We start from the raw sequence: 16,405 nt of genomic DNA, 5'->3' as shown, positions 1-16,405 counted from the left end.
TGTACTTGAGCCTCTTTTGGATATATGCCTAGGAGTGGTACAGCTGGATCATCTTTAATATTTATTATTCAGAATAGTGTCTGTTGCATAATCAGGAGATTTCCTTTCCTATGGGAAGAAAATCCAGAAGCTTTCAATAAACTTTCCAAGTCTCAGTGGTGAGAGTGTTACATAACCAACTTAGTTGCAAGGGTATGAAGGAAAGCAAGTACTTGGCAGAAGGAAAAGGTGGTTTCACAATTTTTTTATTGCACAGTGAGGCACATTACAACACTGACCGCCCCCCCCCAAAAAAAAAGTTCTATTAGCAAAGAAAAAGGCAGAGAATGACATTAAGTATAATTGACCTTAATAGTTGCTTTAGATACATTTCAGGGGACAGAGAGGTGGCTTACCAGGTAAAGCACTTACTTTACAAGGGTGAGAATAGCGATTCTAATCCACAGACCACATAAAAATCACCTGTTTACCCAGCATGTATGGTTGCTGAGACAGGGTCCAGTGAGCAAGCTGGCAATCTCTAGGCTCAGTAGGAGGCCCTGCCCCAATACATACTGTGGGAAATGATCAAGACACCTAAATCCACCTTGGGCCTCCATGCATGGAAGGGCACTTACACAAATATATGCTGCCCCCCCCCATACACACAGAAGTGTTCCCTACGTACAAGTGACTCATTCCAGTATAATTTTCCAACAGGTTAGTTAGGTGTGCATACCCTCATCTGATAACTAAAAAAAAAAACAGTGCTTAGAGAATATATGTAATTAGATGTGAAATCATGAGCAAGTACTGACTAAGTTATAATTAAGATGTCTTACTTCAAAGCCTACATTCTTGATTCTCCCCAAGTAGCTTTTCTTTCAGACTATCAAATTTTCCCCATTGCTTATATCCTTCTACAGCACCAAAGTCTCATTGTGACAGTGAAAGTGAATATTCGGCTTCCAACTCGGAGGATGATGAAGTGATTGCGATAGATGAAGAAGACACTGAAGTGGTCGGGTCCTCTCAGAAGGGTCAAGTTCAGAATAGACTCCTTCCAGTTCCTGATTCCAGAGGGACACCAGCTAAGAAAAGGAAAAGAGACAAGGCAGTAAGTGAAGAGGGAGACGTGGGCGCTGCAGGAGGACTGTGTGTGCCCCCTTTCTGGTGGGTTGCCTGAAACCAGGAGGTCAGCAGGGATCAGCCATCATTTTCTTAGCTCTACACGTGAATTCCCACACATAGTTGTTTCTGTCCTGAACATTCTTTTCAGTTCTGGGTGCATATTCAGTTCTGTGAAATGCACTGAAAGTAGTATCCTAGTTCAGTTGTGTGAGAACTTGAACTTGATCAGATCACTGGTGATGAGCTTCAGGGCTTCCCTTTCAGATGGTTTTGTTTGTGTAGTCATTATACTTGGTGATGGGTGTCTGAGTGCTGCTCTGTGGTGAATTATCTGCAAGAGTTATGTGGCCACAAGCTGCCCTGTGGAAGAACAGTCTTCCTGCCTCAGTCTCCCAATCCATGCTCCACCACTCTCAACTTCACACTGTTTTCACAAAGTGCTCCTTGTCCTGCTATTCTTCTTAAGGATTCAGAGCAGTGTAGGTACCATACGGCTTAACTTGCTGTCCACTTCTTTGCCAGCCCGGAGAGAGGTTAATGCTGCCTTAAGTCAGGGTATGTAATTAGCCACTTCACTGAATATGGGACAAGCCTCCCCCCCCCCCCCCCCCCCGTTTCTGTGTGTAACTTTGGCTGTCCTGGACTCACTTTGTAGACCAGGCTGGCCTAGAACTCAGAGATCCTCCTGCCTCTCTGGGACTAAAAGCTTGTGCTCTCACACCCTGTCAATTAGTCTAATCTTTAAGTTATTTTTTCATGAGAGTTACTTGAATTTATTAGTGGAATTAAATATCTTTGATCCTTGACCTGTGTACTACTTAAAAAAAAAATACTGTCATAAGGTATTTTAGTTAGGCATGTTAACACGCAACTGCATTTCCCAGCTGTTTGCGAAGCTGAGGCAGGAGGATTTCTTGAGCCCAATTTTAACTAATATTATTATCTAGACCTTATGTAGCACAAATATCTGAAATTACTTAGACATGACTTTACTTTTTTCATTTCAGAGTGACTTGGTAGAAGAATATTTTGAAGCTCATAGTAGTTCAAAAGTCTTAACGTCTGATAGAACACTGCAGAAGCTGAAGAGAACTAAACTGGACCAGGTATGCCATGAGGGTGTTATCAGCATTTTGCTTATTGTGACCTAAAAATACATTAGCAGCACATTTGGAGAAGTCCTGAGCAGGAACAGAATTATTTCCTGATAAAGTAAAGCACAAATTAATGTGTTGTGGTCATTAAGTACTTGTTACATGAAGTGTAAATAATTCAGTGACTAGAATTCTGTTTGACATAATTTTACTTTTTTTATTTGTTTTTAACAAAATCTCAGTCATTTGATTTTACCAATAAAGAGTCAGAACCCAGATGCTGGGGTGAAAACCTGCTAGCTCAGAGAGACAGAGAAAGTACCTGGCTGACCTTCTTCCTGAGCTGGAGTCCAGAAGGAATCCTTCTCCCATGCTTGCTAGCTCCCGTTTGGGGAATTTTCACTCAGTACCAGGGGTAAATTTTCACTCCACACGGGAGCCTTTTATAGCCACACCACAGCACCAGAGAGACAACATTTATTAAAAATAGCTTTTGAAAAGGGTCAAATACAAGTTTATTTTTGATGGTAAATTATAAAGAAACCTTAACGTTTTCTAGAAATCAATAGTGAGTTGTTAGCTTTTTGCAGTTTTTCAAGTCTGCAGGTTTGGAATTATTATGTTGTTACCAGTGTTGTGCTGAGAGGTAACCTCAAGATTGCGAGGCATGGCCCGGGCCCACTGGTTTCGGGAGTAGTACTGGGTTTTTGTTTGTATGTTTGTTTTTGGTTTTGTTTTTGTCTGTCTGAATTTGTTAGGAAAACTGAGAAGCAGATTCAACCATCTTACAGTAACTTTATTTTTAGAAATTAAAGCTTTATATTTGGAGTTTGCTGTAATCATTTAAATGGATCTAGGCAAACTTAGCAAATTTTTGTATTGTTCTTTTGTACTTGAAATAAAAAGAACATTAAGAGGAGCTGGAGACATGGTGGCTCACAGCCATTATAAATTCAGGTCCCGGGCACCTTCTGACCTCTGCTGACCGCCCCGTTCCAGTTATGCACAACACACCCACATACATAGGTATAATCAAGTCTTTTAAAATAGCTTTTAATTAAGTGAGTATTTAAGTCGTGTTTGCTGTATTTTTTTATATTCAGTTGGTATAATTATTCATACCTGATTTAAGTCACTATCTCTACTAAGAACATCTTCTCTTTTAATAGAAAACTCTTCGTAACTTACTGAGCAAATTCTCACCTTCCTTTTCTGCTGAAATTGAACAGTTAAATCAACAACATGAGAAAATGTTTCATAAATGGATGCTACAGCTACAGTAAGTATTCTCATTGTAAGCACTTGCACAATGAAGAATATGTATGTCTGTGTTAATACATAATTTGTAGCCAAGGTGGTGGCGTGTACCTTATAATCCTAGCACTTGGGAAGCAGAAGTAGGTGATATCTGTGAATTCTAGGCCAGCCTGGTCTTCATAGTGAGTTCCAGGACAGCCGGGACTATCTAGAGAGACCCTGTCTAAAAGACAAAGCAAACCCAGAATTTTCAGGTTGTAATACAGCGCAGTGGTAGAGCATTTGCATAGCATGTGTGGGGCCGTAGGTTTAATTCTACCCCTAAAAGTATATCTTACTTCCTTTTTGTTGTTGTGGGGTTTTTTTCCTAAGATTTATTATTTATACAGTGTCTGCCTACACACCAGGAGAGGGCACAAATCTTACTATGGTGGTTGTGAGCCACCATGTGGTTGCTGGAAATTGAACTCAGGACCTTTAGAAGAATAGCCAGTGCTCTTAACCTCTGAGCCTTCTCCCCAGCCCCTGTTGTTGTTTGATCTATTACTTCCTATGTGAGTGTGAGCACATGTATACTGCAGTGCATGTGGGAGGTCAGAGCACAACTCTTAGGAGTGGGTTCCAAGGGTAAAACGTAGATTGTCAGGCACGTGTGGGAAGTGTTTTTACACACACACACACACACACACACACACACACACACTCACTGTGTGCTGTGTTCAAACACTATAAACACAAGCAACTTTGTAAAGAAAGCGTTTATTTCCTATAACAAGTTACAGTTCATCAGTTTGAGAAACAAAGGCAGGAACTCAGGCAGAAGACTGAAGCAAGACCACAGGGCTCTGCTTCCTGGCTTGCATCCCTGGGCTTGCTCAGCTGCATTCCTTCTACAGCCCAGGCTCACCTGTCCACAGATGGCACCACCCTCAGTGAGCTAGACCCTACTTCACATATCAGCAACCAAGAAAATGCCCTATAGTCATGCCTACAGGCCAGTCTGATACAGGCAATTTCTCATTTGAGATTCCTTCTTCCCTGCTGCCAAGGTTTATGTCAAATTAGCAAAATACCAGCACAATTCACCCTTACCAACCTGACACACACATTAGAAGTCTCAGTCTTTGAAACATGGCGACATTTTAAAAGTCCCGTGTCAGGGCTGGAGAGATGGCTCAGAGGTTCAGAGCACTGTCTACTCTTCCAGAGGTCCTGAGTTCAATTCTTAGCACCTGTGTGGCACCTCGCGATTGTCTCACTCTAGTTCCAGGTGCTTCAATGTTCTCTTCTGGCCTCTGCAAGTGTCAAGCTTGCATGTCAGTGGTACATGCACATACATGCAGGCAGAATACCCATGCACATAAAATAAATGTTTTTTTAAAGTCTGATGTCTCTTTAAAATTCCAAAGTCTCAGCCATGAGGTGATGGTGCATGCCCTTAATCCCAACACTCAGAAGGCAGAGGCAAACGAATCTGAATTCCAGGACATCCTGGGCTACACATAGAAACTCCATCTTGAAACAAAAACAAAATCCAAAGTCTCTTAACTGTAAGAGTTTCTATAGGAAAAAAAGGAAGTTACATCCTTTTTTTTTCTAAGAGGGAAAGAGAATGTAGGTGTAAACCAATCACACCTGTAGCAAAACCAAACCTAGAAGTGCATTTCAAGTCTTGTAGCTCAGCATCTGACCATCTCACTCATGATCTTCTGGATACCAAAGGACTCGGGGATCCCTCCTCTCCAGCCCTGCCATCTGAATTGACTCACACTCACATTGTCTTGTAGGCTCAGACAAGCTCCATTCTGCACCTGCCACTGTCCTTGATGGTCGTCTTACAATCCTCATCTCCAGCACCTTAAGGTCACCACTGCAGCTGAAGCTATACTTTCACCAGGGACTTAGACCCAGCCACATGCTATCAAACTTCAGCTTTTCCTCAAGACCCCATTAGTCGTGGGACCTTGATTAAAGCTAACGCTGCATCTTTACCAATGGCCTCCTGAATTCTCTAGGGACTCCAGGCATGCCTCAGGTGCTCTCCATGACCTCTTCAAAACCAGAACCATGTGAGAGACTTAAACATTGTCAAGTCCAGCTACTAGCCTGAGATACAGCCTTCCTCCCCCACCCCCAATTTACCCCCCAACACTCACACTAGACCATACCTTTTTGTGTAGTGACCCTGCAGAAATACTTCTCTGTAGGTATTACCATAATGGTGTTGGCCTCTTATTAATCATAGCTGAGTTTTCAGGCCCTGCTAGCCAGCATTCAATAACACAGTAAAATAAAAGTTTTGTTTCAGTTCCAAATGCTTCCACAATCCTCCAAACAAACAGCATGGTCTGGGGACTCACAGCAACACTTCCCTCCCAGTACCAAGTTCTGTTGCTGTGATAAACACCAGCTTTTAGTCCATCATAATGAGAAGCCAATTCAGGACCTGAAGATGGAACCATGGAAGCCTGCATACTGCCTTGCTTCCTTAGCTATCTTGGAAAACAGCCCTGACTTCCCTGCCCTGCTACAGGATCACCCTCAGTGGGCCCAGTCGTCCTATTAGCAATCAGTCCCTGGTAGAGGGATAGATCAGTGGTTAAGAGCACTGGATGCTCTTCCAGAGAACCCAGGTTTGAGTTTCAGCAACCACATGACTTTCAACTGTCTATAACTCCAGTTTAAGGGGATCTGACACCCTCTTCTGTCCTCTGCACATTGTGCATAGACAAACATGTAGGCAAAACACTCATACGAAAAATAAAATAATATATAAACAAAAAAGAAGAAGAAACTTCCCCCATAGATGTGCTTACAGGTCAGTCTGAAAGAGGCAGCTCATCAACTGAGTTCTCCGTTTTTGGATATGTGCAGGTTTGTATCAAGTTGACAGATACTAAGCCAATCACAAACATGCAAATAGGAAAGTCACTGAGGAAAACAAGGCAGGTGTAAAGATAGGTTTGAGTAACTTAACAAGACCCTGTTTCAAGATTGGAAACAACAGCAAAGGCGGTCCTATATCTCGCTAGTAGAGTGCGTGCCTAGCATTTGTGAGGCATTGGTGAACATTACATAAACCTCATCTGAAACCAGTCTCTCCACCTGCCTTCCTTCTAGCTCAGGACCTGTCAATCACTCTGTGTAGTTGCCTAAATCAGAAAACTGCATTTTTCTTTTGTCTTCTACATCAGTCTCTAAAGCCTATTGTTTTGAAATGCTTAGAGTTTTCTACATGACAGTTAATTCAAGCCTTCTATCCTTGGCAGTTTTGTTCCCCTTCCCTCCTCCCCAATACTCTAGTCTTTGTAGAATGATATGCTACTTTCCTGTTGAAAAACCTTCAGCTATAGGTTCCTTTCAGATGGATATTATTTAATAAAGTAGAATTAACATTGTAGTATAATTCACTGTTCTAGTTTAATCTGTTAATTTCAACTGTCTTTAGTGTGTCTTAAATGTTACAGTATCGGCCATAGTTACTCTTATCTTCAGCCCTACAGAGAAAGCTGCCAAACGGTTGGAACTGTGAGCTCTCATAGACAGGATGGGTGACTTTGCTGTGTTCTGGGGAACCCGCAACTTAGCTATATGGGTGCCTTAGTTCTGCCTGATCTCTTTGTACTTTTAATTTCATTCACTTGTTTATTTTTACATTTATGCGGCAGAGTGTCACTACGTAGCCCTGGCTAGCCTGAAGTTTGCTTTGTAAACCCAGCTGGCTCCAAGACGACGGCGATCTTCCTGCTGCTGCCCACCACGTGCTGGGCGTACACCGCATATCTAGCTTTTATTTCTCCCTTTATTCTGTCATGCTTTCCTTTCTGCAGTTCTCATAAGCAGAAAAGATACTGGTTGGTGATAAAGTTGGCAGCCAGGAGTCTTAAGCTTTAATTTTATGGACATTGTGTTTCCTTATAGCCTTGGGTTCAACATTGTGCTTTATGGTTTGGGGTCCAAGAGAGATTTACTAGAAAAGTTTCGAACCACCATGCTTCAAGATTCCATTCATGTTGTCATCAACGGCTTCTTTCCTGGGATCAGTGTGAAATCAGTAAGTTTCAAAACTATTAAAAGGAATAACATTATGTCCTCTGCCAAGTCACAGCTCCATGGGAGTGAGGATGCAATTTCTGCTTCTGAACACTAAATATAAAGGATTTTGTTCCTACCAATTAGATCATGTTTTTAATTCAGAGCAATCCATCTTTCAGTTTTCATCTTTGATGTCTTACTATAAAACTGACTTGGGGCTGGGGAAATGGCTCATTCTGTAAAGAAGATCTGAGTTCAAGCTCATTAACTCTTTGCTTTGTGGTGGCTTGTGCTTGTAATCACAGTGTGGGGGAGATGAGGGAGAGCGCACAGTCCTTAGGCTCACTGACCAGCCAGTTTAACCTGCTTGATGAGTTCCTTGCCATTGAGAGACCTTATCTCGAAATAAGTTAATAGGATTGGACAGTGGCTTAGTGGTTAAGGGCGCTTGCTGCTCTTGCACAGGACCCAGGTTCTGTTTCTGGAACCACGTGGTGGCTCACAACTGTAACAGCCATCGGAGGCGCCTTTCTGGCCTCCTAGGGCATGCACATGTTGCGCATACATACATGTAGGCAAAACACTCATTCACATAAAATGGAAAAAAACCTTTTAGGAATAGTTAGTAACTAAAAATAAGCATAGACAGTACATAAGAATTACACCCAAGTTTGTCCGATGGCCTCCACATGTATCCACACACAAATGTGCACCCGTACAAGCACATACACACATGATCATTATCCTAGTTAGTTACTATTGCTGTAATGAAACGCCATCACTGAAAAAAGCAAGCTAGAAAGGAAAGGGTTTATTTGGCTTACACTTCCAATCATAGTCCATCACTAAAGGCAGTCAGGGCAGGAACTCGAGCAGCTGATGCAGAGGCCATGGAGGGGTGCTGCCTCCTGGCTTGCTCCTTCTGGTTTACTCAGTCGACTTTTTAATGTACACAGTGCTCTGCCTGCATGTGTGCCTGCAGGCCAGAAGGGGGCACCAGATCTCTTTATAGATGGTTATGAGCCACCATGTAGTTGCTGGGAACTGAACTCAGAGGTCCTCTGGAAGAGCAGCCAGTATTCTGAGCCATCTCTACAGCCTCTCAGCCTGTTTTCTTATAGAACACAAGACCATCAGCCCAGACGGCACCACCAACAATGGGCTTGGCCCTCTGCCATCAATCACTAATTAAGAACATGCCCTCTAGACTTGTCTATAGCTGGATCTTAAGGAGGCATTTCCTTAATTGAGGTTCCCTTCTCTTAGATGACTGTAGCTGTGTCAAGTTGGCAGAAAACTAGCCACCATACTGACAAAGAAACTGACTTGTCTAAAACCTAGGGAAATGTTGCCTTCATTTACTATACCACTTCAATAGTGGAAGAGCTAAGAATAGGCATATAGAATCGTAATTTCATTATAGTTCTATCATTTTGGTATACAAATAATAAATAAGAGCTAGGCGTGGTGGCACACGCCATCAGTCCCAGGCAGAGGCAGGCGGATCTGCCAAGCCTGGTCTGCAAAGCAAGTCAAGGACAGCCAAGGCTACACAGAGAAACCCTGTCTCAAAAACAAACAAACAATATAATAATAATAATAATTATATATATATATATATATATAATAGTTTTAGAGTACATTTATCATAGACGATTGTTACTTCAAATGATTATCCTTTGAGAATTATATCAAGGTTTTGGATGTTAACCAATGTGGTAACCCTTTTTTTAGCATCCATGTTATTGTTCTTTCTGACACAGTCATAGCCCCCATCCCCCACTCCCCCTCACACACCTTTTTTCCTTTGGTTATTTTGAGACAGGGTCTCTGTATAGACCAGGTTAGCCTAGAACTCCCTATGTAGACCAGGCTAGCCTCTGCCTCCAGTATGCTGGATTAAGGGTGTATACCACCATACCTGGGTCATATTCATAGTCTGATAATGTTTTTTTTTTACTGTTTGTTTTTTAAGATAGGGTTTCTTTGTGTAATCCTGGTTGTCTTGGTACTCACTCAGTAGACCAGGTTGGCCTTGAACTCACAGAGATCTATCTGCCTCTGCCTCCTGAGCACTGGGGTCAAAGTTGTGCATCAGGACTGCCGGGATCTGGTTATATTTTTCCTTCCCTCTCATAGTATCTTTTCTTGTTGTTATTCTTTCCTTTTCCTTGTAGCCTTAATGTATTAAAAACAAAAAAACTTAAATTAGATATACTTAAATACCTAGTTGAATTTGAAGTAACTCTAAATCACTTTTAACTTATGAAAAATAATTAATTTGCTAATTGTATTTATCATGTGACAGAATAAATTGCCGTTGATATGGTACCTCTTGCACTTCTATGATGTAGATCCTGAATTGTATAACCGAAGATGTCCTTGAGCATATGGGCACTTTCCAAAGTGTTCTGGATCAGCGAGACTGGATAATGAACAGATTTAAAAAAGGTAACAGAGTAAATCATCTGTAGCATTTAACATGAAGTTACACACTGCATCTCTGTATTTTAGACAAAAGATGATTATTTTAATATGGATACCGTAGTCAATAACAATTTAGATTTCTTTAAAATAATTTGTCTTAGTGAGGCATGGTGGTGCATGCCTTTAACCCCAGCACTCTGGAGGCAGAAGCAGGTAGATCTCTGTGAGGCTAGCCTGGTCTACAAAGTTAGTTCCAGTATAGCTAGGACTGTTACAGAGAGAAACTGTCTCAGGAGAAAAAAAAATTGTCTTTCCTATTGTATTAATTTGTCCTATGAATTTCACCTAACTGAAAGGAGTTACTCCTGTTGTCTTAACTCTGTATGGCCTTTTTTATTTTAGGATAATTTTGCTTTTTTTTTCTCAGTGTAAAGTGCCTGAAACAGATTTCTTCATCTTTGTGTGACATTTTTATGTTGTTTAATATTGTGTGTATGTGTATGTGCATGTTTGTAAGTGTGTACATGGGAGCAGGAATGAGCATGCATGTCTGTACTTGTGTGTATGGAGGCCAGAGGTTGGCATGGGGTATCTTCCTTCCCCCTCCTTCTGTGTGCATATATGTGTGTGTTTGTGTGTATATTTGCGAGTGTGTCACTGTAATGTTGAGCTAAGAATTTGGCTAGGCTGGCTGACTAGCAAGCCCCAAGGATTCTCCTTTATCATCCTCTGCTTCTATGCCCAGGTTTTTGCATAACGTTTCTATACCTATGGCTGGATTTTGCTGCGCAATTATAGAGTGCTTGCTTAGTACCTTACTTGGGCATATCTTTTAATACTTAAGCATTTTATGTGCTAAAGACTTTACAGTCCTCACTGAAAATAATCATTGCAATCCTTTTCCTTTCAGACTCTTCTTTAGAACTCTTCCTTCTTATCCACAATTTGGACAGCCAAATGTTAAGAGGAGATAACAGCCAGCAAATTCTTGGACAGCTGTCATCTTTACAGAACGTATACCTTATAGCATCTATTGATCACCTCAATGCTCCTCTCAGTAAGTTACATGTTGCTGTCTCTCTTCCCTCAGAGATTTTTCTTACAAAACTGTACTCTTTTTCAGTAAACTTTCAGCTTGTCAATTTGATTTAAAAAGTAATTATTGAAGCTGGGTCTGGTGGCGCATACCTTTGATCCCAGTTTAATCCCTATACAGTTCCAGGACAGCCACAGGGTTGTTACACAAAGAAACCCTGTCTCAAGAAAACAAACAAACAAAGTAATTATTGAGCCAGGCCTGTCCATGATAGCGCATGCCTGAAATGCCAGCACTCAGGGAAGCAGGGATAGGCAGATCTCTGTGAGTTCAAGGACAGCCCAAATTACAGACAGAAATTCTATCTCGGAAAAAAAAAATAATAATTATTATTAGGAATAAGAATCCACACTAAAGTATGCTTGCACCTGAAGTTACAGTGCAAGTTACCTGAAGTTACCTGAAGTCTCCATTCTTCTCTTCATACTCTCACAATGTTTATTTTAAAAATTCATTTTGTGATAATGATAAAACAAGATCAAATCATCACGTTTTTAATATTTTTTTTATTTTATTTCTGTGGGTTTTGCCTTTGTGAGTGTATGTGCACCAGAGGCTTATGGGCATCAGATCTCCTAGAACTAAAATTATAGGTGATTGTGAAGTAGGTGCTGAGAATTGAACTTGGGTCTTCTGCAAGAGTACGCATTCTTAACTGCTGAGCCATCTCTTTAGCCTTCTTAAGTTTCACTTTATTTATTCATTTATTCATTCACTCAAGTTTTACTTTATCTCTCCCCTCCCACTCCCGACAGGTTCTGTTGCAGCTCTCTCTGACTGTCCTGTGTAGACCAGACTGGCCTTGAACTCACAGAGATCCACCTGCCTCTGCCTCCCAGGAGCTGTGTGCCTAGGAGATAAAGATGTGTGCCACTACACCCAGCTGCCTTATTTAGTTTTTAAAAGGATTACTGATGATGCTAAGATAGTTTCACCTCTATTTAATGTACAAATAAGCATTCAGATGTTATCCAAGTAAGGTAGCTCATATTTGTAAACCCTCGCACTTGAGAACCTGAGGTAAGAGCATTGTGAATTTGAGACCAGCGTGGCCTACCCAGTAAGACCTTACCTAGAAAGAAAAAGATACAGACACTGATTGATAGTAGAATCAGATTGTGATTTAGAGATTAGCGATAAAGAAGTGACAGACATGGAAAATTTTATGATTTTTCCATGTAGTTCTAAGGTGTAAACCCAGAACCTTGTGTACTTAAAACAAGCGTTTTTACCGCCCAGTTGCACTCCCAGCCTTTGGCACTTTTCCTTGAATGTCTCCTCATTATTCACTGCAATGAAATCTCACATAACATGACTAAATGGCAGTAATTTGTAATTCTTTGTTTTGATTGTGTTCTGTAGTGTGGGATCATGCAAAGCAGAGTCTCTATAATTGGCTTTGGTATGAAACTACTACATACAATCCTTATACTGAAGAAACCTCCTATGAGAACTCCCTTCTGGTCAAACAGTCTGGATCTCTACCACTGAGTTCTCTGATTCATGTCTTACGGAGCCTTACCCCCAATGCAAGGTAAGAATGAAAACTATTAATAAAATAGCTATAAAGATACACACACACATTTAGGGCTAGAAATGTAGCTCAGTAGTCAGGTGCTTGCCTATCATTTTAAATCCCCGGAATTCAACTCCCAGCACCACCAAGAAAACAAACAACCTGTACATTTAAGGACTAGGAGTAGAGATGAGTGGTAGAGCACTTGCTCTAATGTACAAGGCCTTCGATCCAATCCTAGCTCTTCAAAAAAACAAAACAGATTTGTACGCTTGGGATGTGCTACTATGGTTACCAGAGGCACGCTGTAGTTCCACTCTGCTGTTGTGGTAAATGCGGTCATCAAAAGCAACTTGGGGGAGAAAAGGGTTTATTTGACTTGCACTTACAGGCCATGGGTCATCATTGAGGGCCATCAGCGAAAGCACTCAAGGCAAGAGCCATGGAGGAATGCTGTTTGCCGACCTGCTCATAGGCTCATGCTTAGTCATCTCACAGCCCACCTCCAGTGGCCTGAGGTTGGTGCCGCCACACTGGTTTGTCCCTTCTTCATCAGTTAACCATACAGACAGTTCCCCCACAGACGTGCCTACAGGACAGTCTGGTCTGAGAATCTCTGCAATTAGTCCCTCTCAGGTAACTCTAGGTTGTGGCTAGTTATGAGCTGCCAATAACTGGGACAGAAACAAAATTACCTTCTTGCTGTAAAGGATTAAGAGAAAATAAAAGTGGCACCAGGATTGGGTTACACAATAGGTGGGATATTCAGTATTAGCTTGTGAAATTGACTAATAAAGCTAGAATAGTTTTTTCTTAACAAATTGTTAGGGGCTGAGGAGTTGGCTCAGAGTTTGAGTAAAGTCCTTATTAGTCTTCAATTTTCAGCACTCATGGTGGCTCACAACCATTAGTAACCTAGGTTCCAGGGGAATCAGCAGGCACACACGGTACACATACATGCACGCATGCAACTTTTATGTTTCTGAACAAAACTGAGTTGTGAATATAGAGAAGACTTGGGAGCTTCTGTTGTATTTCTTGTTGTTAAGGTGCTGTTACTGCACTAGAGATGTTTTGGTTTTGGTTTGGTTGGGGTTTTTTGTTGTTGTTGTGTTTTGTTTTGTTTTATTTTTGAGACAAAGTCTCAAACTGTGTGGTCTTGGCTGCCCTGGAACCCACTTTATAGATCATGCTTATGCTTGCTGAGTTCTGAGACTAAAGGCCTGTGCCACCACATCCTGCAGGGACAGAGCTGTGCAGCGTGCTTGACCATCCAAGACTGCAGAGGAGTCAGCAGACCTACCTCAGACTTGATGAGAAGGAGAGAGAATTTGTTCTTAGAAAAGCTTTTCCCCCGTGAGGATATGATGCTGTTAGAGAAAGGAACAAAAGGCGATGGCGCTGAGCTGAATAGTTTCCATTCTTACTTGTATTTACTACTGCAGAGTACGTGTCTATTGAGTCTGATTTTTTTGTGTTTGTTTGCTTTTTTGTAGGGGGATTTTCAGGCTACTTATAAAGTTCCAGCTGGATAACCAGGACAGCCCTTCCTACATCGGTATCCAACATTTGTGATATTTAATGTGACTTTCTATTCCCTTATGCTCCCTGTTGTAGACTCCCTTGGGAGCCCAGCATTTCTCACAGCAGAGATGAATGACTGCTCTGTGGTGGGTATGTCCGTGAGACCCACTTACTTGTAGAACCCCGAGCACTACTAGAACTATGGATGTGTGTCTGGCAGTTTCATAGTTTTCCTATGTGGGACATGTTATTTGTCACCCCTTGGCAAAATGTGTTACTGTGTATACAAATTTTAGTGATCACAGTTTTTAAGTTACTACCTTCCTTAAGAGTCAGTCTTATTTGATGCTTACTTAAAACTGCCTGCAAGGTTACCTGTTATTTAGTCACAGGTGACAACTTTCAGCAATTGATCCACTTTGCAACATGTTAGGGTTATTTACAGGCTATCTATGTCTGGGGCATGTCTTAAGTGATGTTATGAAGCTGGAGAGATGGCTCAGCAGTTGAGAGCCTTGTTGCCCTTGCAGAGTGCCCAGCTTTTGTCCCAGCACTCAGTTGATCAATTTACAGCCACCTGTAACTCCAGCTCCAAGGGATGTAACACCATCTCCTGGCCTCTGCGCAGAGTCATATTCTCAACTTAAAATAAAGTAAATCTTCTCTTAAAAATACTGATTGTGGCCGGGCAGGGAGGCAAACAAACAAACAAAAGATACTGATTATGTGTGGCATGGTGGTCCCTACCCTTCATGCCAACCCTCAGGAAGCAGAGGCAGGTGGATTTCTGTGAGTTCCAGGTCAGCCTGGTCTACATGATGAGTTCAAGGCTGACAAGAGTTACATAGTGAGACCCTGTCTTAAAAAAACAAAAACCAATCAAATAAAACATTAAATATCAACAATTAACTATTGACTAATATCTTTTCATCTCCCCAGGACTTTCTTTTCAAGATTTTTATCAGCAGTGTCGGGAAGCATTTCTTGTAAACAGTGATCTCACACTACGAGCCCAGTTAACTGAATTTAGGGACCACAAACTTATAAGAACAAAGAAGGTAAGGCTGCTGTTGTAGCAGTGGCTATGAGGGCTCGTACACAGTGTTTACTAAGGAGAAGGGCAGATGAAACAGCCAGAAAGGAAAAAAACAAAAAAAACGATGTCACAGAAGCCAAGGGACAAGAGAACGAATGATACTTGTGTTGTCAGCTGCTTCTGAGAGGCCAGGAAGCCATAGATTGAAAACGATGGACTAATGAGCGCTTACCCTGTGGAGCGGTGAACACAGAGAAGAGGGGACACACCATGGACAACTCTAGAAAGTTGTCGGACAGTGCTAGAAGAGGAATGATCCTAACTAATTATGTCTAATTATTTCATTGCATGCATGTTTTGTATGTTTCTGCATCATGTGTGCATGCCAGGTGCCTGCAGAAACTAGAAGAGGGTATTGGATCCCAGGAACTGGAGTTACAGATGGGTGTAAGCTGTCATCTGTAAATCAAACCCAGATCCTGTGGGAGAACAGCTAATGGTTTTACTGCTGAGCTATCTTTCCAACCCCAAAAGATATTTTTGGGTGAAAGGCTACTTGAATGTCTTTCAAACTCAAGGCTGGGTGTGGTGTTGCACACCTTTAATTCCTGCACTAGAGAGGAAGAGGCAGGCAGATCTCTACAAGCTGCAGGCCAGCCAAGGCTACGGAGTAAGACCATGTCTCAGAACACAACAAAAGTCCATAAGAGGACTTGTTGAGGAGGGGACGGGGGGAGTAGGACAGAAAAATCAGCACTGTCAGATTGCAAAGGGTAGAGGGATGAAGGGTCTAGTTAGCCTCAGCTTGTGGATATGGTCCAAATGTAAACTTACTGAAAACAGAAAAATTTGAGGGCATGTTAAGATTTTTGTTGTGCATGGTTCTCAAGTGTAAACTTTATAAATGACAGGGTCAGAAAGTTAGACCTGCCTGGAAAAGCACAGTGAGGAAAACTGTCATATACCTGCCCTGTAGAATTTCCTATTAAAGCACTTGACCCTATATCAAGGTTTAAAGTAGACAAACAGTCATGCTGAGGAGGGGACGGGGGGAGTAGGACAGAAAAATCAGTTCTGTCAGATTGCAAAGGGTAGAGGGATGAAAGGGTCTAGTTGGCCTCAGCTTGTGGATATGGTCCAAATGTAAACTTACTGAAAACAGAAAAATTTGAGGGCATGTTAAGATTTTTGTTGTGCATGGTTCTCAAGTGTAAACTTTATAAATGACAGGGTCATTTATAAATGAAATAAATAAAGTTTACACTTTATAAATGACAGGGTCATCTACCTGCCCTGTAGAATTTCCTATT

At 41.6% G+C, this 16,405-nt stretch overlaps 1 protein-coding gene across 4 annotated transcripts in view; it reads left to right on the top strand.

The window, feature by feature from the left end:
* The window catches only part of Orc2 (origin recognition complex subunit 2), a 38,481-nt gene that overhangs the window by 20,609 nt on the left and 1,467 nt on the right, over nt 1-16,405 (top strand). For 3 of the 4 annotated variants that reach the window (XM_060368399.1, XM_060368400.1, XM_060368398.1), the window contains 9 exons: nt 906-1,096; nt 2,118-2,216; nt 3,374-3,483; nt 7,383-7,515; nt 9,851-9,947; nt 10,834-10,980; nt 12,382-12,553; nt 14,032-14,093; nt 14,999-15,117. In XM_060368399.1, the coding sequence (XP_060224382.1) occupies nt 906-1,096; nt 2,118-2,216; nt 3,374-3,483; nt 7,383-7,515; nt 9,851-9,947; nt 10,834-10,980; nt 12,382-12,553; nt 14,032-14,093; nt 14,999-15,117 (1,130 nt within the window). Of the gene's footprint in view, nt 1-905; nt 1,097-2,117; nt 2,217-3,373; nt 3,484-7,382; nt 7,516-9,850; nt 9,948-10,833; nt 10,981-12,381; nt 12,554-14,031; nt 14,210-14,998; nt 15,118-16,405 lie in introns of those variants that run through there. The other variant, XR_009586438.1, reaches the window with a different exon arrangement.

The sequence above is a fragment of the Meriones unguiculatus genome, chromosome 15, assembly GCF_030254825.1.
Source record: "Meriones unguiculatus strain TT.TT164.6M chromosome 15, Bangor_MerUng_6.1, whole genome shotgun sequence".
Classification (NCBI taxonomy): Eukaryota; Metazoa; Chordata; class Mammalia; order Rodentia; family Muridae; genus Meriones; species Meriones unguiculatus.
Note: the sequence above shows the minus strand (reverse complement) of the source record. Positions and strands in the feature narration are given on the sequence as shown.